The sequence below is a fragment of the Crocodylus porosus genome, unplaced genomic scaffold (genome assembly GCF_001723895.1).
Source record: "Crocodylus porosus isolate Cpor-Errol unplaced genomic scaffold, CroPor_comp1, whole genome shotgun sequence".
In the NCBI taxonomy this organism is placed as follows: domain Eukaryota; kingdom Metazoa; phylum Chordata; order Crocodylia; family Crocodylidae; genus Crocodylus; species Crocodylus porosus.
The window spans coordinates 16,511,931-16,536,561 of NW_017728951.1; the positions used below are offsets into that span (position 1 = coordinate 16,511,931).

Sequence of the window (24,631 nt, forward strand, 5' to 3'; positions counted from 1 at the left end):
CCCCCACGAACCCCCCCCCACCAGTCGCCTGTGATTCTTTACAAGCCCATGCTGCTTATAGCTCATAGTTAGCTGTCTTTGACCAATACTGTATTTATTCGTGTATCACATACCCTCAAATAAGACATGGACCTTCTTTTTGAATGAAGGGGAAAAAAAAATTTTCACTTTTAACTAAACCATTCAGAATCAGTCTCTTTATTTAAGATATACGCACAAAATTTCAATTGCTAATTTTCGGGAAGAAAGTGAGTGTGGTATGTGAATTAATAAGGTATTTATTTCACTGCTGAACACTACTTAGTCTTGTGATGTAAGCAGCAGGAATGCCTCATTGCTGCAGAAATGAGCCAAAGAAAAACATGGCCCTTAAAGAGAAAATGTTTATGCTGCTCTGGAATCTCAGAAAACAACAAATGGAACATATAGAAGTACCAACCAAATACATATCTGCTAAAACAAATAAAACCTCATATTATTCCAAATGACCATCCAAGTGAAAGTGTTATTTAAAACATTAAGCCAATTTATTTAGATAAGAGCTCTCAGAATTTCTTCATGTTAAAATGTATAGTTTTTTTTCCCCCCAAAAAATGTCACTCATAAAATTATCTACTTTTCTAATACACAGTTGTCATGGGAATCATACAGCACTTAGTTATACACAAATTAATAGGAACACATTTATTTTTCCCCTAGCATAATGCAGCCATTAGCTGTAAGAACAAAGCATCTAGTTAATTTAAGACCTTACAGGCCCCTCATTACTATCAGACTGGATAACTTTGGAAATATTTTCATGCATTTAAATTATTCAAAGTATTCAAAGACTCATCAATGCAAAGCTACAATATCTTTAAAATATTTTAAAACCTGACAAAAGACAAATAAAACTAGTGAGTTAGAGGTGAAAGGCTATCTTGGATATAGCAGAGTTTGTCTCAGATAAGATTTATAGGTCTACAGCATAGTGAAAGAATAAGGTCTCTCTTTGGAGGTTTCTGAAGTCTGCAAATCTTATTACTGTCATTTATTTCCTCTCTCTTAAATGTAATAGCATTTAGCTTTAAAAGACAAAACAAATGTTTACACCCACCACCCAAAACATATGCACAGTATAGATTGATACGCTGATAGTATTTTTTAAAATGGTGCAACTTCTCAGGTGTTCTTCATATAATTAAATCAAATGAGTGGATACAGAAGGCCAGCTCTGTAACTACTGGAATTTCTATTTTTGAAATAAGAACAATTTTTGTTGGGTATATAATACTTGTTTGCAATTTTTTATGTTTGATTAAGAATAAATGTAGGACTGATTTTTACAGCATGTTTTCAATTAGGTCTTTATATAAAAAATGTAAATGCTACTATGAGTACTCTGGAAACCTGGTATTTAAGAATTAACCTCAGCTGAGAGATTTTACACTTGAGCTTGGGCGTTTCTGTTGAAAGTATGATTCACTTTAATAATTTCCAAGAAGCGAACTTGTGTCTCAACCTAGTGGATGACAAATATTATTTGCCTTGCAATTTTATGCCCTCTTCAAGGTGTAAAGTGAAATTAATAAAACAAATAAATAACATTTATTTATTAGATATTGTATGCCATAGTCATTACGAAGCAAGACCTTCAAAGGCTTTCAATATCTACATTGCAAAAGCATGGTCAAAGATTAAAGGAAACTAAGTAGCAAAACCATTTGTCTTGGCATGTATTCAGAGGCAATTCTATTAAAATTTAAATTAAGGTGGGGTAAATCATTAATAATTGGACCAGATTATGACAGAGGGCATGTCTGTATGAGATGTTTACTGCAGAGTTGCCCAATTAACTCTACAGTGAAAGTGACGCCATCTACGTGTGCAATTGTATTTGGATGGAGCAAACTAATTAACTCCGCTGCAGGATAGCACTGACAGACAAGTACCATCCTACGGTGGAGTTATTTACTCTGCCACAATGAATGTGTAGATGCTGATGGGGCTGGCTGGGGAACAAGATGCCTTAATGTGGGGGCTGCCTGCCGCTTAACCCCGCACTGAAGCACCCTCATGGCCCAACCAGCCTCTGTGAGAGTATGTAGAATAGCCCGTGACATGAAGCCTGGTCTCCCTTTGCCATCACTGATAAACATTTACAGTATATTGTGGTAGCACCTGGAGGCTTCAATCCAGATCATTCCTGCAAAGGGTAATACTTATCTAGGACAGACACTTGTGTTACAACTAGCTAATCAACATGAGATTTCAACATACGTGGCATACTTTTTCAGTGGTCGCATCTACACATGCCCTTTACTGTGGTGTTGACTAATTAGCTCTGGAATAAAGTGTCATTATTTGCATGTGTGGTGCTATTAGGCCACAGTAAACTAATTAACTCTGCCATAGGATAGTACTGCCTGACAAGTACTATCCTATGGCACAGTTAGTGTGCTACAGCGCACATGCAGACAATAACTGGGGCTGATTGGGACACAAGGGTGCTACAGTGTGGAGCTACCTGCTCAACCAAGAGGGTTTCTTTGCTCTTTTACTCTGCCTTGATGTATACTGGGATGGTCCCTTTCTGTGCCTGCAGGATTAGTCCCTTGAGAAATGCCCACCCTTCCTGGACTCCCAACTCTCCAATGCTTTTGCCTGACAGTCCCTCCCCAACTAATCTCCTGAGCTTGTTGAGGTTGGCCTTCCTGAAGTCTAGCACTTCAGCCCTACCAGTTATCTTCCCCACCTTTCGCCGGATAGTGAACTCTATGAATAGGTGGTCACTATCCCCTAGGTTACCTTGTACCTGCAGATCTCTCACCAAGTCATCCCCTGTGGCCAGCACCAAGTCTAGAAGGCATTTCCCCTAGTGGGACCATTTACCTCCTGTGGTAGGTCAAGGTCGTGTAACAGGTTAGAAACTTACATGAGTGGATAGAGAGCAATGCCCCCCTCACCCCCTGCTTTTTTCCCCCACTCTATCCTGTCTACACAGCCTGTAGCCCTCAATGCCCACTGCCCAGTTGTGGGTAGGGTCCCATCAGGTTTCTATTAGCCCAACCAGGTCGAATTATTTGTTTGCAAGCAGGAGTGCAAGTTCCTCCTGTTTGTTCCCCGTGCTCCAAGCATTAGTATAGAGACATCTAAGCCCCCCCAGTAGGTGCCCTTAGCACTTCCCCATCCTGATGCTTAGTGAAGCCCTAGTACTCCAGCTCGAATGAGGACTGTGCCAGAGTTTATTCAGGCACATCAATAGCACAGGTAGATGCTCTCAGAGTGTGGCACAGTTGGACTTCTGGCCACCCTATCACAAGTCCTGGCTCTTTCTAGGTTTGCTTTATGGAGGAATTACAAATCTATTGTATTACATTTACAGCTTACTTGTGAAATTAGAGTAAAATGAAATGTTTAATTACTCACAGTAACATGTTCCCCTGAGTGGATTTCCAAGGTACCTGTTTTCAGAGTCACAGCTGCAGAAATAAAAATTTTCGGTGTTACTAATAAATACATTTTATAGTCTGAAAGCAATTTTAGAATGAACATTTTTTCTAAGCATGAAAGAACATAACTTTATTATTAAAAAGTGAGGATAAGTAAATGTTTAAGGTATTTGAAATAAGGTAATTCAGAACAAATTCTATACTTTTTCCTATATGTATGAATTATTTATATTTAACTTAATAGGCAATTTGAGAACTGGAATGAACAGTCTATCCCAATAAGTTTATCTGTGAATTCTAAAGCTCTATAATAACCAAGGATCCTGATTTTCTCTGTTTAAAAAAATGTAAATTCTCTGATTAACACCTCACACCCCCCTAAAATCCATGTTGTTCTGTGATTAAAATGAAATGCCACTATAAAAATAGCTAACAGTTGAACGCAAAGTTTTATTAATATATTTACAATTTTAAAACAATTTGGAAGCCTCAATTACTATAATAAAATAAATTCTAAATACCTATAAATTTTGGTGTTTGATTTTCAGTTTATCGTGGAAAAACCAAATCTCCTCCTGTGTCCTACCCCCTACCCCCACCCTGCTAACCAAAACACAGGTCCAGCTCCCCCTCACTCCCAACCCACAACCCCCTGGGCCTTGCCGGTGACTCTCACTCCCAACCCAAAGCCCTCTGGCTCTGCTGGTGCTCCTCACTCCCAACCCACAGCCCCTTGGTCCTACTGGTGCCCCTTACTCCCCACTGACAGCCTCCCATCCCTCCCCAGCCTTACTGGTGCCCCTCACTCCCAAACCACAGCCCCCTGGCCCTGCCAGTGCCCTTCACCCAAGACACAGCCTTCCCACCTCTGCTGGGGTGCCCCTTACTCATGACCTGAAGCCCTCTGCCCCCTCCCCCGCCGCCCTGCTGGCAATGCAGGGCTCCTGGTAGTGGTACCAAGCCTCCCCACCATGATCCGCCCTGCTGCACTAGGTCTCACCCACTGGACCACAGAGGCCCCCAGGGGAAGGGTAGCAGAGTGGAAAGCCTTGAGACCACACCACTCAGCCCACATCCACCCCCACCCCATGCACAAATCTGGGGGGGCATATGCCCCCCATGTTCCCTCTGGGAATATGCACAGAGCTGGGAGCCAGTCTCCTGCTGCTCCCCAGAGAAGCAGCCTGCAGCTCCATCCTGCTCCCCAGCTGGGCCCTGCAGCTGCACATTCCTGCCTTGGCCCTGGACCCCAAGCACTAGGCCCCATGCACCATCCTGGCTGGGCACCAGCCCCACCCTTGCCCAACCCCCTCCCTCCGTCCCTCCCTATGGGGGCCTCAACACCCCCTACCCCCAACTTACCTGTGGAGAGCTACAGGAGTTACTTTCCATGCTGCCACATGCACATGGCTCCTCCCCCTGATAACCCTCCTCTGGCTTCCCCCAACCCCTTGCAGGCTGGAACTCTGTCAACCTTCATAGGGAAACCTGCCATTTCCTATATTTTTCTCCTTTAAAGGAGAAAATCTGCATTTTTCTCCTTAAAATGAGGAAATCTGATTTTCCCACAGTAGATTGAAAACCCCAATCCCTGATGATAACTGCATGATCTAGTCTGTTTTGCTTTGTGAGTTTCCTTACAAAACATGTTCTACAGCAATAATATGCTACATGATTGTTGTTTGTTATCCTGTATAATACAGTGAACCAAAACAAAATAAAAAAAACCCCAAGCCCCCCCAGTTTAAAACCAAAAGGCAGTATAGCAAACTAATAAAAAAAACTTTAAAAATTTGTTAAGTGTTAAGAAAAAATCTCTGGAAGCAGAAAATGTTTGATTACTTTAAAAATATTTTCAGAATTCACATTCTGTTGGATGCATCTGCTGTAAATTGCAACTATTTTTACTTCCTGCTTATGTTTTGTACAACTAGCTTCTCAGAACAGCAGCAATGTGGGCAGTGTGTAGTTTGCATACTGTAGAGAGGTAGGATATAAACAACAAACAGGATGTTAAAACTTTTATTAATATTCTTTGGCTTAACATTTATGTTTACATATACTCAAACATGCCCAATCAATACCCAAATACATCTTGAGAAACAGATTTTTCTTGGAATGCATAAAACGCAGAGTAATGCCTTTAAGCTACTATCTCAAGGAGACAGCAGACACTTTTCAGGGCAAATCCCTCCCTAGAGTCTAACCTGCTGTGCTCAGCTGGACTGAGAATAGGGTGTCAGGGCTTAACCTACACTGTTTCACTAACCACATGGTCCCTATCCACCTCCTCCTGAGAGTAACATCTTAGGCACAGTGCCTATACTCTGGAGAGAGCATTTGGGAGTTGCTAACACAACTAGGAAAGAAACTATTAAAAACTGCATTTCTACTCTCCATTGCACTGTATGACTGCATTAGACCTACATCCAATATAACCCTTTAAGTAGACAAAATTAAATACCACTCCTGCATACCACACAGGGTGCTTATTTTGTTAAACTTGAGGACAAAGTATCTCTGTCTAAACCTCTCCTTTAAGCCATCCAGCTTATGTTATTCAAATCCATCCTTGAAAAATTCCCTGTAGCATCTCACCAATCAGAAGTAGGGGAATTAAAACTGGAACCCTTAAGATACAAAGCTTCCTTTACTACATATCCATGGGTTCTTATTGCCACTACTAATGTCTTATTCCATGTCTTCCCTTGCCCCCGTTCATCACATGCTGTTGTGCCACGCTCATTTTGGGGTCAATAAAAAAAATTATTAATAAAATAATAATAAAGAGGAAAAAACATGACAAATAATCACCCTGTTATCATGAAACTGACTCTATGGAGTCTAAGGATCTTGCAACCAGCCTGTTGTTGCTTAATTTCTTGGGGTAGCCTCTTCCACTACTGCACCAGATGGTACAATAGTCATTCTGCATATGGCAAGGTATATCAGTGACTAAATTGTCAGTGCCTTCCTCAGCTGTATAATCCTTAGAGAACAGCTACACATTTCACAATAATTGAATTAAATTAACTGGGTCATACAAAATGACTCCAAAACACTGTATCATTTAATCATTACTTCTCTCTTAGTTTTTTCTAGCAGAGTTACAATTTTCTACTTACTTGATCGGATGTTCATAAAACAAAGAGAAATCCTATAATTGTCTATTAAAACCTACAGAAGCTTTCCATATGGGTAGGTCAGGATCAGTCAGTTACTGTGACTTTGTTACAGGAAACCCTCGCCATTTGTGGATTTGTGATTTGCAGTTTTGAATATTCGTGGTGCGAATATTCAAATCCATGCTCTCTCCTTGCGCACGCTCTCTCCCCGCATGCTCTCGCCGTGCTCCCCACCGGCACCAACAGTGCAAGTGGTGTTTGCGGGAGCTGCATGCTCGCCACCACCGCGCTCCCAGTGCCACCACATTCCCACTGCCGTTCATGATCATATTCACAGATTCCCCCATTTGCAGGAATCCCTAGAAAGTATCCCCCACAAATGGCGGGGGTTTCCTGTATTTATTGCATGCACTCTTCAGGAAACTGGCTGGTAGAAAATGTTGCATTAGATTCATTTTATTTTGGAATAATATTGAAAAAGCTGTTCAGCTTAGATGTTGTATCATCACAGTTTGCTGAACCTGGAGTATACTAGACTTGCCACAGATTAACTCCTAAGAGAAAAATTTAAGGTTCAATTTTCTCAATTCTGCTTTGCTGTTGATCTCCTTAATAGCTCCCACTCTAATATTTGGTTGTAATTGTGTTCATTTTATTCAAAAATAGGCCAAAGGATTCCACTGGGTCTTTAGGAAAGAAAGCATCATAAATGCGAGTACTCGTTTATGGCATTTTAAACATAATTTGATTCTTCCATTGAATTAGCACAGCTCTTTAGAGTTTTGTTTGTCTTAAACTCTCCAGACAGCATTCCTGTTTACCATTAGACAAGAGCATAGTACTCATTACTCTGAAAGAACTGTTACAGATTACAATATAAGGAAAATTGTTTCCTTCTAAACATGAAATAACTTCCTAATTAGCAGTGGAAATATTACATGACACAAAGCATTCAAAACATGTAATGCTACATTTTATTCCTGTTCTCAGTTACCGCTTAGTATGGCTTCTAGCATATGTATTTTTATTACATACGTATGCTCTTACTATGGTTGGTAAGGCATGCAGTCAAAACTTAGGAAATGCCAGAATTCAGGTTAAATGGGCAATTTTAATTCAGCATCCTTGTGCATGGACACAGGGTATAAACAGGTGCTCCCCTTTCTAGTTGTGGAAATTTCTGTGAAAACTGTAATAGAAATCATTCCAGGAGAGGGAGTGGGACAGGCAGTTCAGCCTGTAGGTGCCCCCCCCCACTACTCTCCTCACCTTTCCCAGGCCAGGGACACTGTGATCCTGGTCTGGGAAAGGTCCAGAGATCAGCAGCTGCTTCACTCCCCTAGTCCCCACAGATAATGAAGTAGTGCAGAAAGTCTTCCCATTCCTTCCCCAGACTGGGGACCCCCCGGTCCGGGGTGGCACAAGGAGCACTGCTTTGTTAGTCCACTCCCGGTCTCTGGGAGGGGAAGGAGCAGTGGGGCAACGCCTCCTGACTGTTGCCCATATTGGAGAATGTACAGGCAGCAGTGGATGGCTGCTCTTCCCCTTCACGCTTTTTCTCTCCCAGGCTCCAGGAGGAGAAGGAACAGCAGGGCAATGCCACCCACCAGCCCTCCCCCTGCACCCCAACGCAGTCTGGGGAACACACAGGGAAAACTGCTGCAAACTCTTCCCAGGCATGGAAGTGGTGAGCAAACAGGCATTCCTTCTATTGAGAGAAATTCTCTTGCAACGGAGATCTTCCTGGTATGGACCTGGCAGATCTTCCTCTTGGATGCAGCATTTTTCCTTTGGGAAAAAAATGAATGAGGACCTTTACACTGGCGATTTCTACTGGGGTTGAAGTCTCTAACAATATGACCATTTCCACAGGATCCCTGCTTCATTAAATTCACGAGATGGGTGGTACTGCCTGAATGAACAGTCGTGAAATATTTTATCTTCATTATTTAATGTGGGACACCATGGCTCATACTGTACACTATTCAAACCTGTTTTTGAAGGCAAAATATTCAAGCTTGGGTTCATCCCAGTCTCTGGAGGGGAGAACATTTAGTGGCACAGACTTTGCTGCATCTTCCCCCCAGTTTGATTTCTTCTGCCCTCTGTCCTCCTCCTATTGTGTCTCCACCTGGCTCCTTGTCTCAGTCTTATTGTCTTTGTTTATACAGTCCTAAACTCTTCTTCAGAGCCTTTTCAGCTCAATCCCTTTCTCCTTACCATGGCAGTTCTAGTCTCCTCCTCTGTGCTCTATACCCAATTTCCAGTCTTTCACCCAACACAGTCCCAGTACTCCCAGCCTAGGTAGTTCAGAGCGGAGTAAGGCTGCACTTAGACTCATATAATAATAGCTGGAATACAATCCACCCTGGAGTGTCATCTATAGAATTTGGAAAAGAGAGACTGGTGCTGCATCAGATATTGGAGAAGGAGGATGATTAAAAGCAACATGACTGCAGGCAACACCTTTTAGCCAAAGAATACAAAACACTTTACGCAACTTGATTTTACAAACTGTGGTATCAGAGCCTGAACAGATAAGCCTTATAAAACAATACTGAGCTGTCCAAAAGCATCTTTAAATGGGTAATTTTGAAAGAAAAGTTAAGGAACAATGATCCATTTATGTTTTTAAATGAAGAATTTTAAAGCATCTCCATTTCTTTAGCTGTTGTTAAAATTGTTCAATGTTGCCTATTACAGCAGCATGAACATATATCATATCACACACCATAATGATACAATGCAAGTTATTGTGAGATAATAGGATATTTCCCATTGCTCTGTCCCTTTGATGTTTCTCAGAAAGAATGGGAATATTACCAAATAGGCAGTATGCAGAAAATAGTACTTTTTATACATGAATACAAAAACGTCCTTTATAAAACAGGAAAAGAAAACAATTCTAGGTTATGAAGTTTGGAACTTTCTTGAACTGAAATGACTAGATTTAACATTTTTGAGTGACAAAGTTTAACTTAATCAACACTTTTCTAAAACTGAGAAGTCTTGACATTTTTAGACTGCTTATGTTAAGGTGACTTAGTCTAGGAAGCATTTGTTTATTTAACAATATTTGCAAACTCACTCCAATGCTAACCATCAGCTAGTTGTTGTACTGCACATTTTTCCTGTGCTGTTTCAGTCCATGCCTTTAAATGTAATGCTGCATATCTTGGAATCTGTCACACCTTTGCCAAGCCTCTTGTAGACAACAGTGTTCTGTAGTCACACAACATCATCCAAATAACCCCTCCAGTGAAATGGAGAAGCAGCTAATTCTACAGGTTTCGCTGAAAAATTTAATTATAGAAAATAATTCAGTGACAGAAGACTATTCAGAGACTATTGCATTTCACATCAGCAAAGTATAGTCTATCATCTTTGTTCAGCAATAGTAACGATTTTAAAGACTCATCCCCATTTTCTTCAATCTCTCTTTATTTTTAGTGACACTCTCCTTTCACTAATCCATACTGCCTATTATTAATTATGGCATTATTTACCCATTCTTTTATTTAACTGTTCTTTTATCCTTTTATTTTTGATTCTTCATTTCTCGATCACACAGTACTTTAATTCATGATGCTTTTTTAATTGTTTGTATTACAATAGTGTCTAGAGGTCCCAATTTGCTAAGGTGTCTTTAGATATACATGGAGAGATCATCCTTATTCTGAAGAATATACCTTCTAAATCAGCAAGGCAGAGCTGTTGGGGTTGTTCCATCTCACTAAGTCAGGTATAACAGGAAACTAAAGGCTCCTGTTACTAGATAGGGAAAGGCACAGCAGGCTAACTGGGCTGTAGAAATAACAGGCAGCTGGAACAAATTAAGCTGCAACCAGGAAGAACAAGCTTCCTGTTAGGCCTAAAGAGGAATGTCTGTGCCAGGGCTACAGAGTCACCTAACCTAAGGGACAGTGCTCCAAGACACCTAAAGATCAATGCCTAGAAAAAGACAGGGCTGGTTCCTCACAAGGGACAGAGCTCTCAGGAGGGAGGGTAGCCCAAGAGACCATGGCAGGTGCTAAACACACTGAAGACAAAGGTGAAACACCGTGGAGGGATGTGTAACACTTGGACGTCCCAGGGCCGGTCTAAACATAGGCCCAACCACTTGTCTTAGGGTCAGCCGCCTGCCTCCTCTCCTGCCATGCCTCAATGTTACTAATTATTCAATGTTAATCAGGCTGGGGAGGCTGCCCATTTATCTGTCCTGATGTCAAGGGCCTACATATATGACTTGGACCTGCCCTTATTGATCCCATGCCTTGCAGATGTTTCCTGCAGCTAGCTAGCACTGGGTTCTGTCTTTACACACACACACACACACACGCCACAGACCCCACACACTGGGCTTCAAGCCCACAAACACACACCTCGGGGCTCCAATCCCTTCCCTGGGACCAGGACTCCAAGCCCCTGTCCCCGAGCCCTCCCTGGGCAATCCCTTTACCCATGGCCTTGGGAGCTTCCTTAATAGCTCCCCAAGGCTCAGGGCCCCATCCCTCTGGAGCTTCAAGCTGGCTCCTATACGCAGCTTCAGACCTCCACCACAGAGTCTGGGTGCTACCACAGGTCCCTCTACCAACCTGGGCCCTGCCTCAGTACTCTCAGTTAGTCTGGGCTCCCCCTGCTCAATCTCACCCACCAGGAATGTGTGGCTGGGGTTAGGAGCTACCCCATACTTGCCTTTCACCGGGGAGGTCACTGGCCTGGCCAGAGCCAGAGGGAACCCAGAACCCAGAAAAGGCAAGAATGGGGCAAGAAACTAGGACTATGCAAAATTTTGACGGGTGTTTTGTTTTGAAGCTGTTTCAATGCATTTTGAGCTCAAAACAGTGAAATGAAACAAAAAGCTTCAAAACAGTTTTGAAATGAAATGAAGGCCCTCTAAGTGTTTCAAAAGTTTTGAAACATTTCAAGTTTTAAAGCCAGGCTTGCTTGCAGCTAAACAGAAACTAAGGAGAGGGAGGGGAAGTGGGGGGAAGGACTGCTTTGATATTAACATCTAGGTCCCAGTTTGATTCCCCAGCTCTCTGATTACTTCCCCCAGCACTCTGATCACTTCCTGAGAGTCTCACAGGGGGTGCGGGCCTGCTGTCAGCAGGAGCGACAGCCTACTGTCATCCCACGTACAATCCAGGGGCCTGCACCCCCCAGGAGGTCTGCGGGACTGTGCCAGAATCCTTCTGTAGGGTGCGGGGCCCTAGATCTGCATATACGATGACAGCACACTGCTGCTGCTGACTGGGGCCAGCGCCAACACCCGACTCTGCCCGGCGCAGCCTGTACTGAGCGCCGGGAAGAACCCAGTGCTGACACTGGCTGCAGCTGGCAGCAGCAGCATGATGTCATCCTACATGCAGATCTGGGGGCCTGTACCCCCCAGGAGAGCTGCAGTCCTGTGCTGGACTCTTCCTGGGGGGTGTAGGGCCCCGAATCTGCATGAAGGATGATAGCCAGCTGTTGCAGCCGGCTGGGGCCAGCGCCAGCACCAGCACCAGTACCAGTATTCCTGGCACTTGGCATGGGCTGTGCCCCCCTGGAAGAGTCCGGCACAGCTTCACAGGCCCCCCATGGGGCACGAGCCCCCAGATCTGCGCACAGGATGACAGTAGGTTGCTGCTGCCAGAAAGTGATGTGGGTTTTGCTTTGAACAGTTTGATGTACAGTTTCCCAGAAACCACTGCACCTATATATTTGAACCTTGACGGGTTTCATGCCCTCAGAAAGGGCTACCATCCCGGCAATTTTCATCTAAATCAAGCAAGAAATGACAAAGTTATAGGCATTTTTATGATTCCCCATTACAGCCTATGGGCAAAACATCAAAACACCAAAGAAAGTTTCGGTGACATGAAACTTCAAAATAGTGAAACAAAATAGTGCTTCAAAATAGTGAATTGAAACACTGTCCCTTAGAAATGGTGAAATGGAAGTCGAAACAAAACGGTGCTGTTTACCAAAAGGGGTAAGACTGGGGCTTGCAGCCAAAAGTCAAGGTCCAGAGCAGCAGACCTAGGCTAAAAAGGAAGCACAGCCAGAAAAAGGGGGCCAAAGCTGGGAAGGCCAAAACCCTGTCAAAGGTTTTGAAGCCTGAAGGGGCAAAAATTTCACTGGGGGTGAGTTTCCCCACTGAAGCGATAATCTGTAACATCTGCAAGGCATGGTATGAAGGTAGACAGAGGCTGCAAACACAATCCTTAAGGCATCCGGTGTCACAGGACATGAGTGGAGCTGGGAAGGCTGTGGCAGATTGGCTGAAGGCAGAATGGACATGGACTAGACTCACTCTGGACTCCTTGGGGCAGCCTCCCAACTTTTCTGGGGAACAACAACAAGACGTGGCAGGAAAGCAATAGTGAAGGGCACCCCAAGGGGTCAGAGTGAGCAGGTGCCACATTGCCCTGGACAGAGGTCTTGTCACATAAGGACATATTAATTGGACCAGAGAAACACACAGAGAAATTGACTCTAACTTGGTGGCATTCAGTTGTGAGAGGGACCCCCAAGAAAAGAACAGTTAATTATTGAGAGACCTGTCCACCAATCATTTGGTGCTTAAGGTGTTCATCTTCATGCGAGAGCATGGCAGAAGAAGGGCTTGAACCCCTATCAAAGGGCAATGCTCCAGCTATCCAAGGCTTTTAGATGTTCTAGCTCCTGTCTCTCTCTGTCTCTCACTGCCTGCCATGACATGACTTGAAGGGGGCACCTAGTGGGAGCAACACGAGAGCAAGGCTGGCACACCCTGTACAAGCTACCCATCACTAAAAGAACTGGCGACCTCCAGTGGTGGCTGCTACATGGGGCCCTGCCTTCAGGAACTTTTGTCCACTATTTAGACTTGGTGACATTGGTGGCTTGCCATCTGTGCAAGGAGATGGCGGAGAAAACTTTTCACACCTTCCTGGACTGCCCCCAGCTGCAGCCAATCTTTGCTACCCAGCACCCTCTTTAGCATGCTGGACTTTGACTTCTCTGATTACGTACATCATCTCTATCCCATAAAAAGCAGCCAAGGGGAGCATGATCTGCCTCACCAACTTCCTGATGGGCCAGGCTAAGATGGCAATTCTGAAAGCTACTGAAACCAGCTCACTAGGGCCAGTTTCAACAACAGCCTCCAACTCTTCTGCTTCCTGGTCCAGGAATGTGTCACATTTGAATTTGGACACTTCACCTTGCAACAAAATGTGGAACAGTTTGTATTGTGCTGAGCCATCTTCCTCTGCAAGATGGAAGGTGGACAACTGGTCCTACATGTGTGACCCCATAAGGATGTAGGGGAGGGAGTTTCAGTCTCTGGTGACATGCTGTTTTTTTGGGTGCTAACAAGTATTTCATGCTCATCCCCTGAGATGACCACATACCTTTACACTTTCATCATTTGTTTTTAATATTTCTAAAATAAAAATTTTAGGAAGTCAAAAAAGTCTGTCTCCCATCTTAAAAAAATCTCAGTTTCTAATGGAGAGCTAGAAACTGTTTGAGCTTTCAGAGTTTTTCACAAGGCCAGAGATCACCTTCCCACCTGGCTCATCTTCTCATTCTTCATTCATTTACCTATCCACCAGATCAAATTGCCTTTCACAGGTTTGTAATTTACTGGTTCTTCCTTGACTCCCACCCCAAGGATATACAGATCCTATATTTCCATACCGTCTCTCTTTAGCTTATATATTTCTGTTTATGTCAGAGAAGCAATATTATGTAACCTGAAAATATCCTTTCAGTCCATCTAAACCATTGTGGATATTAATGTTTAAAAAGACATTGAAAGAAGTATAAGAAAGAAGCCTGTCTGGACTTTTGGTACTAAATATTTTGCATGATAATGTCATGGACAAATTCAATATAGTTGTTAAAGAACATTAATATCTGAAAACAATGATATCTGAAAAACTGATCTTCAACATTCCTGAAGGAAATATGACAATGCAATTTTACAGTTAGCCATTTCAGCTGCTTTGGCATAATGCGTGAACAAATGATGTACTGTGCATAATATTAAACCAAGCTTAGCAATACAGAGCAACAAAATATTTTGATATATTTCTAAGCATTGTATGCTCATAATATATCTTGGGACATAAGCTGAGGTACAGTTAGTATTAACCATCAAGGAAAGCTTGCTTTATCATTAGCTGAATTATACTATTTAAATGCTCTTTTTTAGCAGTGTAAAAAATAATTCATAGGTTTAAGAATATGTTTATATACAAATAAAAATATGCAAACTTCCATTCAGTTTAGTACTGTCTAGTAATTTGAACCTCTTCATAGTATCTATTGAGTGTTTCTACTGCTTTGTAAAAGTCAAGAAATATGGATCCAATTACAAAGCACTATTCACTTAATTAATTCTATCATTATGTGTTTTACTTATTACAGTAATTTCTGTATGTCCCACCCCAAATCTAATATACAGCTTAGAACAGTATCTGCTTTCAAAGGCATACATTTGGTTACATCCGCAACATTTATGTTTCAAATCTTTGAAACTGGAGTTACATTTGGTATTTTAGATGATGTAGGTCTATGATCATTTGCTTTAAGTGGTAATAATGAATTAGCAGTTCTATTTTGGCATGTCTCCAAAGACACAGCTCCCATTTCCAAGGATAAATGAGAGAATGTTTTTAACAGATTACTTACAGAATCTATGGTTTCTTCCAATAAGAAAGTATTCAATCCATCAAGCTCATTTAACATTTAGATTGCCCACTATTAACAGTTGTTCTCTAACCCATTCCTCGTTTATCCTTAAAAAACTAAAAACAGTTGAATTTTCTTTCTCATTATTTCCTGCAAGTCAAAATAGAAGTTATAGCCAAATGGGTATTTAATTTGCCTAATCTATATTTGTGAACTTGGTAGCCATAACTTGTTTATTTTTCCACCTTCTATAAATCTCCCCAACAGCCGTAATGGAAACATCTGTAAAACTTTTTTTATTAATTAATGGAAGCACCAATACGTGGGTCTCTAGGCATTTGATACTTCAAATACCATCCTTTACCACACTGCATTAAGTACTGTGTATGATCTCAGTCAATGCACCCATAATGCATTCCTGCTATCATTCTGATCATAAGCTTACTTCTACACATATTACTAGTGGTGACAGTATGACAGCACATAGGAACCATAGTCAGGGCCATGACTTCTAAATGCTACCTGCCCCAAAATATCCATAGCTTCATGGATGGGTTTTTCAGCCTACCTGCCACTTGGCTAGTAGGGGTGTGTGAAACGGGCCTATTCAATTTGGATTTGGCCCAAATCGGGGACATGATTCAATTCCCTGATTTGGATCACTGTCCCTGAATCGATTCAGCTGAATCCAAATCTGAAGATTCAACACTGATTCAGAGAATCAGCAATTCGGCTAGAGACACAGCTTTAAATGTTTTTTCCTACATACCTCGAGGTAACAGGCACTGCTCATGAATGCTGCAATGGTAGGGTGCATGAAATGTCCCACAGGAGCATGCACCCACCCCCACAGTGTGCTTAGCGGTGAACAGGTCAATGGATCAGAAGTACTTCCAGTCCACTTTCAGGTCTGCCGGGGAGCACTCTGGGGGGGTCCCTGCATCCCCCCAGCTCAGGAATCAGCCACAGGGAGGGACCCCAGGTGACACCTGACCCAGGAGGCACCAGTCACCAAGCCAGGGGAGGGTCCCCCCATGGCTGATTACTGAGCCGGCGGGGTGTGGGGGGGGGCCCTGTGCGCTCCCCAGCAGACCCAGAAGTCCACTTTCAGGTCTGCTGCTGAGTGCGCTGGGGAGCCCCCCACACTCATGTGGGATGCTCAGTCTACCCCAGTATAGCAGCATTCATGAGCTACCTGGTACCTTGAGGTACGTAGAAAAAACATTTAAAGTTGTGTTTATGTCTGAATCGTCGATTCTTTCCGAATCAATTCAGAGAGTTCAGATTCAATTCGGAGAGATTAAAGGGTCTCCCAGTTCGATTTGGATTCAGAGAGTCGGCCACCAAATCAGGCTGAACCAAATCAGGGACCGACGCTTCACATAGCCATATTGGCTAGTGGTATCTAAGCTGATATGTTGAAACTTAACTTGGGTCAATCTAAGTTTAACTCACTGCAATGTAGACATATCCTATAAGGTACTAGAAATGCAGGCATCAAGACTAGAAATTTCCATGCTGAGATCACAAATTATCTAGGTGTAAACTTTGCTTCAGCAGAAATCATACTCTGACTACCTTTGCCAACACATATCACCTCAGTGAGCATATACTGATCATTAGAGTAACGGTCCACATGTCAGTTTCAAACACTTGAATACAAGAGAATAAAATCCAGAGGTCTTGATATAGGATTACTTGGATTTGGAAATTATGTCAGAGATGCATTACAGAGCCATGAGGTCTTATTAAATGCATCTTGTCTTGGCCTTCCATATGACCTCCAGTGAGCTCATGCACAATACAATTGTTAATTGCTTCTACCTCCATAGTATCAAGGAATCATTCATTATTGCTGGCCTCAGCATCACTCCAGACAGTGTAGGATGGGTTGAGTAGAATGAAGTAAAATCTATATCAATGTAATTTTTTCTCTGACACTGCATTCTGGTACTCAGTGGTCTTTATCAACTTATACTCTCACGGCTTGCATTAGACATCTCTTTAGGTCAGTCTCAACAGAGAAGTCTCTTTGGTACACCTTAGGAGATTGGAGATGTTTTCCCATTTTTATAATTACTCAGGATAAATTCTGTAGAGATTTTTGGAAGCAGAATCTAATGAAAATCCTGAGCGTTGGCTGTGGAAGTTGAGTTATCTTTGCTAACTTTGTCAAGAAATGCATATTTGTCAAGAATGCATTGCCTAAGTTGCTCAGATAAAAGAACTCAGGAAGGGGTGGTACTACAGCCAAAAGGGGGCCTGATGCCTGGCTCATACTCCAACTTCTGTTAATATTCTCAAAGATCAAACCACCATAACAGTTTGGCAAGTTTCAACCATCTCATACTGTAACAGGGAGCTCCTGTTACTAAGAAGGTGATGGCACAGCAGGCTGGTTTGGCTTAGGGTTACCAACTCTGACTGAAGCTATTCTGAGAGATTTTTTCCCAACATGACAAAATGTCATTTATTTCATTTTCTTAAAATATCCTATTAAAATCTCCTAGATTGCTTTCAATATTCACGGGGAGATCAATGCCAATTCCAGTAGACTCCCAGCGAATCTGGGGGAGTTGGCAACCCTAGTTTGGCTGTGTAGATATGCAGGAGGTTGAGATTAGGCCAGCTGCACAATAACCTGAGGTAATAGGGCAGATTCCCAGGCAGCCATGCGATAAAGGCTGCAAGCAACAGAGCTAAGCTGCAACAGGGAGGAGCAGGCTGCCCATCAGAAATAATGAGAAACACCTATGAGGGACTTGGGATTCACCTGAACCAAGAGGGCAGGACTCTGGGGCATACAAGCCCAGTGCCTGGAGGAAGGCAGGCAGTCAGGTCCGGTGCACATCAAGGCAAAACAGGAGAGCCATAGGGAAGGGCATCCCAAAGGAGCCGTGTGTACTGGGTCCTGTTACACATACTAAGGAGCCATAGAAAAAAATCCTGTTCCCAGACTTATTGTAAAATTTAATCAATCAATGTTTGTGAAATACTTTGATATCCTCAGAAAGAAGGCTTGTACAATTACTAAAACATTACTCTGTTTTTCTTTCAATTCCATAATATAAATTTCTCTATGTTGAGACACAGCCTTGTGATCTAATTATGTAAATAAAGCTATATTGTATCTGAGGGTCCATTTCTTAATGGCTTTGCCAAACAACTGCACTGGATCCACTTTTTGCATCAATATTAAATTCTGTAACCCCTTCACTTTTCAGTTCTTTGATCTAAAAGCAAACACAATTGGTGGTAATGTAGAAACTGAACATACGCAGCTATTCATTCCTCTCTATTCTAAACTGCTTCCAGTTACAGGCTACCCCTGCTTTAGATATTCAGAGAGTTCTTCATCTCTCTCAAGCTAACAGTACTCCAAAGGTAGGGGGGAAATATAAGAATTTATGGTTCCAGATGAGACTTCTATTAAAAGGAGGAAAGCAATTTGTGTCTTCTTCTAAGAGTATAAACTTATGTCCTAGAAAAACAGTGTTTCCTCAGTAGATGAATTTGTCGCCTAGTCACTTAATTCTCAAGAAAAGGCCTATGCCAGCAAACCTGTCTCTCATATAGGCCAACCTCACCAATGAAAAAGTAAAACTGTCTAGGCTTCATATATTGGCTATTCGTATCCATATTTTCTAATGCCATTGAAATGTAGTTTCTCTCAGGAAGGTGCGAGATAAACAACATTACAAGATTTTAAGTGTTCTTCCACGTTACCACACTTAAAACATAGTTGTTTTACCCTATACTAATGGAGAAAACTTTAAAACAGGGGGCACCAGGGCTCACATAAAATTCAATTAAGGGAAGTGGGGAAGAAGTGATTTAAAAACCTCATTAACTCTAGCATTCAGTGGCTTCCTCTTTTGTGCAGGAACTACATTAACTGTATCATCATCAGGAACCATCCGAGCAAAAAAAATGTTCAAGGGAAACTTTATGGGTTCGAGAACATGGCTTCACATACCAGTGGTTTGTCACCATTCATTCTTTATTCAGAAAATAACATTTCCCAAGCCTTAGTGTAGTTCTTTGGAGAAAAAGTATTTTAGTTGTCAGTTTACTTTTTCTATGAATGGCATGTCAGCTGATCCCTTGACACAAATTTCTGAACTCTTGTCAGTGATGAACAAAAGCTGCCAGACCTATCGTGGCAGCAGTGGAAGACAGAACAGAGGATTTCCACCAACTTTCCATCGGTGTTTGTTCTTCCACAACAACATACATAATGACCACACACAAAAATATTCATGACTTACATTTCTGACAGACTGGGAAGAAAACTCCTACCTTGGAGTTTTTTCCTACATACCTCAAGGTACAGCTTGTGAACACTGAGATGGTGGGGCAGATGGAGTATCCCATAGGAGTGCGGGGGTGGGTCCCCACTGCACTCAGCAGCAGACTTCTGGTCCACTTCCAGGGCTGCCACCGAGCACACGGGAGGACCCTCCCCTGCCCCCCGGCTCAGCAACTGGTGCCTCCTGGGTCTGGGGGGGCGCCCAGAGTCCCACTGCAGGTGATCACTGAGCCAGGGGGCATGTGGGGGTATCCTCTACAAGCTTAGCAGTGGACTCGGAGGAGGACCAGAAGTACTTCCGGTCCACTTCCAGGTCTATTACTGAGCATGCAGGGACCCCCCTGCGCTCCTGTGGGACACTCCATCTGCCCCACCATTGCAGCATTTACGAGCCATGCCTAGTACTTCAAGTTGTGTAGAAAAAAATCATTTAAAGCCGTGTATACAGCCAAATTGCTAATTCTCCAAATAAGCATCGAATCTTCAGATTTGGATTAGGCCGAATCGAATCAGAACAGTGATCCAAATCAACGTATCAAATCACTGTCCCCTGATTCAGGCTGAATCTGAATCCAAATCAAATACAGCCCATTTCACACACCCCTAGTAATTGGGATACCATAATACGGAAAAAAATTCCTGTTAAATGCAGGATCAGCAGCTGCAGAGTCTAAGACAACTTCAAATTTAAGATGACCCCCTAAAATTGGATTCTAGACATGGAAAATTTACACATTTGTTATTATTTTTCATGTCTCAAATCTAATTTGGAGGGGGGGTCATCCTAAATTTCCCTCCCCTCCACTGCTGCAGTGGGACAAAAAGCAGTATGGGGGCAGGTGCCAGAGGAAGCAAGTGGTGTGATCCCTGTCCCTTGCTGCTTGTATCCCCCAATCACCTGCCCCTCCAATGCCCACACACCCAACTCCTATCCCCAGGGCCAATCCTAGGAGAGTGCAGGGCCTGAGGCAGCAAATCAACCTGTGCAATAATATCACACAGGGCGCAAGAGATCCCTGCAAAGGCAGGGCACAGGCTGGGGTCTCCTTTGTGCTCAGGGTGGGGGCACTCTCTGTGCTTTTTCTGTGGCATGAGGTAGAGCTGCTGGCACCAGGTGGACCTCATGAGAGGGGCCACAGCCTCTCTGCCCGGGTCCACAGGGCTAGAGGCAGTCGCCCTGATTTGCTGTACCCTAGAGATGTCCCTGCCTTCCCCCAAGCAGTGCCTGTTCCCTCTACTACGTGCCTCTTCACTTACCCCCTCCTACCTGTCCCCCCAATGCCTGCCCCTCATGATTGACCCTCCTTCTACTTGTCCCCCTCCTGCCTGCATCACTTGATGCCCAGCCCTCCCCTCAGTGCTTCCACTTTCAGGCATATGTCTGTACCCATATTCCCCCTTGCCACCGCCCCCTAGCACTGCCTCCCCCTGGTATCTGCTCCCCTACTTGGGTCTCTCTCTGCCTCGTTCCGGTACCTCACCTCCACCGCTTGCCTTCCCCTTGCCACTCCAGCTGCTGGAGAAAGCACAAAGCACATGCTGCCTCCAGCCCCAGCCCACACAGCAGTTGTTGTGGCAGCAGCAGCTTGGCACCCCAGCCCCACAACTGGGCTTAGAACAGAGGAGGCACGTGGCCTATGCTCCCTGCCCTACCCAGAAAGAGGTCCCAGCTGGAGCTAGAAGTACAGGTGGAATGTAATGTGGGGTAAAGGCTGGGAGCAGTAGCTGAAGCTCTAAACGTGACCCTGAGTTCAGGGGTGGCATCAGAACTGCAGCCGCTGCCCCCTCTCCTTGTACCTGAATCTAAGACAATGGGCTTTTCTCCCCATGCTCAATATGGAAAAAACACCTAGTATTAGATTCAAGTAAATACAGTAATAATCTTTCTCTATTCCTGTTGTTGAGACTATTATGCAGAAAATTGCATGCAAGTGATCTTGAGTTGAAAGTTGTTTGCCTTCCCATGGCTCTCAGAAGCCATTTTAGATCTTAAGGATTCCTTGAATTTAGAGGATTAAGCACTATGGAGGAAAGTTTGAATTTCCTTCTAATATTTATCTTCTGACACAATGTCTGTCTTTCCCATTACAAATTTGGTCTGGAAAAGGAAAGGACCATACTCTGTAAACTGAGGAACATACAAATGCTTCCTCAGAAATAATTCTTTTCAGTTTGTCCTGTTATAAAATATAATTATACATACCTCATACAAAACTTTTTTCTATACAAGACCAGAATTTATAATTTTTTAAATAAGGTGTAGAACTGAGTAATGGAAGGGTTCCAGTGGCTTTTTTCCTTAATATGAAAATATTTTGTTTCAATGTTTTTACAAACACATAATCAAAGATAATAATCAGAGAAAGAGACAAAGTGTTGCTAGAAACATTTTTGTCTAATAGTACAATTAAAAATGTGACACCAAGCAAGCCAGGGTACTGTATTACGTTGTCATTAAACAAACAGCAGGAGAAACAGAACACCGATTCAGGATGAAATATTTATAAAAGGTTTGGAAAGTGTAAGTGATAATAAATGCCTTTATGGTGTCATTCAAACATGCACTGCAAGTTATATAAATTCCTACAATGTTTTTAAATGAATAAATAAATAAAAATTTCTAGGAAATTATTACCAAGCATTACTCTAAGTCTAATTCTCTTATTCATTTTATATGTCTCTTTTTCCAAACCACATGTAAGGGCACTAGTTCCAAGGCGGCACTTTTGATAACTACTATAGAGAAGGCAGGAAAGGGTGGCACTTTATAGACTAACTCATTCAGAAAGGCCTAAGATTTTGTAGGCCACAGCCTCTTTCATCAGATGCTATGAATGCCTCTCTGAACAAGTTAGTCTACAAGGCTGTTTATAGATGTGCTCTGGGAGATGTGCTCTGAGACCGGGGGGGAGGTGGGGGAGCAGGGGTGCTTTAATTAGAGCAGCTCCAAGGGCCACTCTAATTGAAGCACCCAGAGTGTCACGTGTATCAGCATCCCTGTGCTGAAAAATGGCAGCAGGGGTGCTTTAGCTAAAGCTTGTTGAACGTGTATTAGTTAAAGTGCCCCTGCCACCATTTTTTCAGTGTGGGGATGCTGATATATGTGATGCTGGAGTGCAGTACTAATTACCAGCTCCAGTGAGTCCACTCCAACGCATTATAATTACAGTGCATCGGAGCAGCTTTGCTGCAGTCTATAGGTGGCTCAAGGTGCCATTCTCCTCTGCCTTCTGTCTAATTTCAGACTAACATGGCTAACTACCTCTCTCTATTACACAGTGTTCCTATTTAAAACTAAAATCTCTCCTTCAACAAGTGAAAATAAGGGAATCTGAGCAAGGTCATATAAATAAATTTAAATTAGCTATCAAAGAAACTAATTTTGGAGTTATAAACTGAATCGTTCTTCCATATGTGGAAGAACTAAACAAGCACTAGCTAAACAGTGAAAAGAATGCTTCTCATGTTTTCTTTTCCTTTTTCACAGGCTGATTCACTAGCAAGGATCTAGGAACAAATACTAGACTAGCTCAGGTAGAGTCAAGGGATTACATTCATTCCAGTGGGTTTCCCTAAGTGAATAATTTCATAATTTGGCCCTATGGGAAACTATAGAACAGTGTAAGATACCTTAGACATTATTAGGAAAGTAAAAATATATTGTACCTCAAACAACATCATCTACATTTTGAAAACTTTTGAAAGAATCTAAAATAGCTAAAATCTGTGTCCAGATCATGCTTCATGATGTGTATCTATGCATGAGTCCACTTGCAAGAGGGTTTGGTTCTCTCTCTCTTCTCAAACCCAGTGCCCACAAGAATGATAAATTCAGGCTGCATTACATTTTCTGAGGCTCTCTGGGCATGTCTGCATGTGCATTTAAACCATCTTAAATTTACTGTGCATTAAGTTACTGCACAATAAGCAGGACTAGTCCCAGGTGAGAGCAGCCTGCCATGTGTCCCTGTGGCCACCAGGGGGAAATCCAGCCTCTGGCCACATGGCTGCTAGCCCTTGAAAATGAACTTTAGTCTGAAGCTGAAGCCAGGAGAGGCAGCCAGCCAGAAGCCCTGGGGCTGGGCTCAGGCTGGCCCCTAGTGGCTGGACAGACCCAACAAGCAGGCCCCCTGGCCTACTGCACAGTAATGCATTTACATGTGCATTACTGCGCAGTAACTAATTGGGCGTAAGTTTGATAACTGCTTCATGCAGGTATCACATTTACACTCAAGTTGGTGTAAGTCAATATATTTACTACACAGTACAGGTGTGCATGAGTAGAAAGTGCACAGTACAAGCGTGCACATGTAGATGTCCATCTGTACTATGCAGTAATTTCAGTTACTGCTCAGGAAATGCTCACATATAGATGCTCTCTCTTTGTAGGAACTGAAAGTCAGAATGGGTATGCTATAAATATCCCCTACAAGCTCAGCAGTGGACTCGGAGGTGGACCAGAAGTACTTCAGATTTGGATTTGGCCGATTCAGGGGACAGCAACTCAATTCAGTGATTTGAATCATTATCCCAAATCGATTCAGCCGATTCTGATTCAGAGATCTGGCTGCTGCTGAATCAAACAGGCCCCATCCCCCAGCCCTGTCAATGGCTGTCCCGCCCAGCCCCAATATCCCGGCTCTTTAAAAAAAAAGCCCTTTGCTCACCGGCTGCTGCAAGGCAGGGGGGCGATCCCACTGCCCCCCAGTGTCCTGCAGTGCATGGCAGACTATGCCATGAGGCCCCACCCTCCACCCACTCTCCCAGCCCCATCAATGGCTGCTCTGCCCATCCCCAGCATCCTGGCTGCAGCAACCGGTGAGTGTGAGGCTTTTTTTTTATTTTTGCTTTTTTTAAAGAGCCGGGTGGGGCAGCCATTGACGGGGCTGGGACAGCAGGCACGGGTTGGAGGGCAGTCAGGCGGAGCAGGCAGGGGATGGGGCCTAGCAGAGGTCCCTTCATGGTCCCCTCCCCCACCTCCTTCCCCCTGCCTCCTACTTACTGGCACAGAGTCTGGGTCCAGCCCCCTGTGGCAGCAAATGGAGACTACCTGAATCTCCCCAAAGCTCTCCAAATCTTTTCCAAATTAATTCAGAGAGCTT

General features: G+C 43.3%; 1 protein-coding gene across 2 annotated transcripts in view; it reads right to left on the reverse strand.

Annotated features, from left to right (window-relative positions):
* The window catches only part of ATRNL1 (attractin like 1), a 969,676-nt gene that overhangs the window by 548,601 nt on the left and 396,444 nt on the right, over positions 1 to 24,631 (reverse strand). For both annotated transcript variants that reach the window (XM_019555783.1, XM_019555782.1), the window contains exon 21: positions 3,409 to 3,461. In XM_019555783.1, coding sequence (XP_019411328.1) covers positions 3,409 to 3,461 — 53 coding nt within the window. The remainder of the gene's footprint in view (positions 1 to 3,408; positions 3,462 to 24,631) is intronic.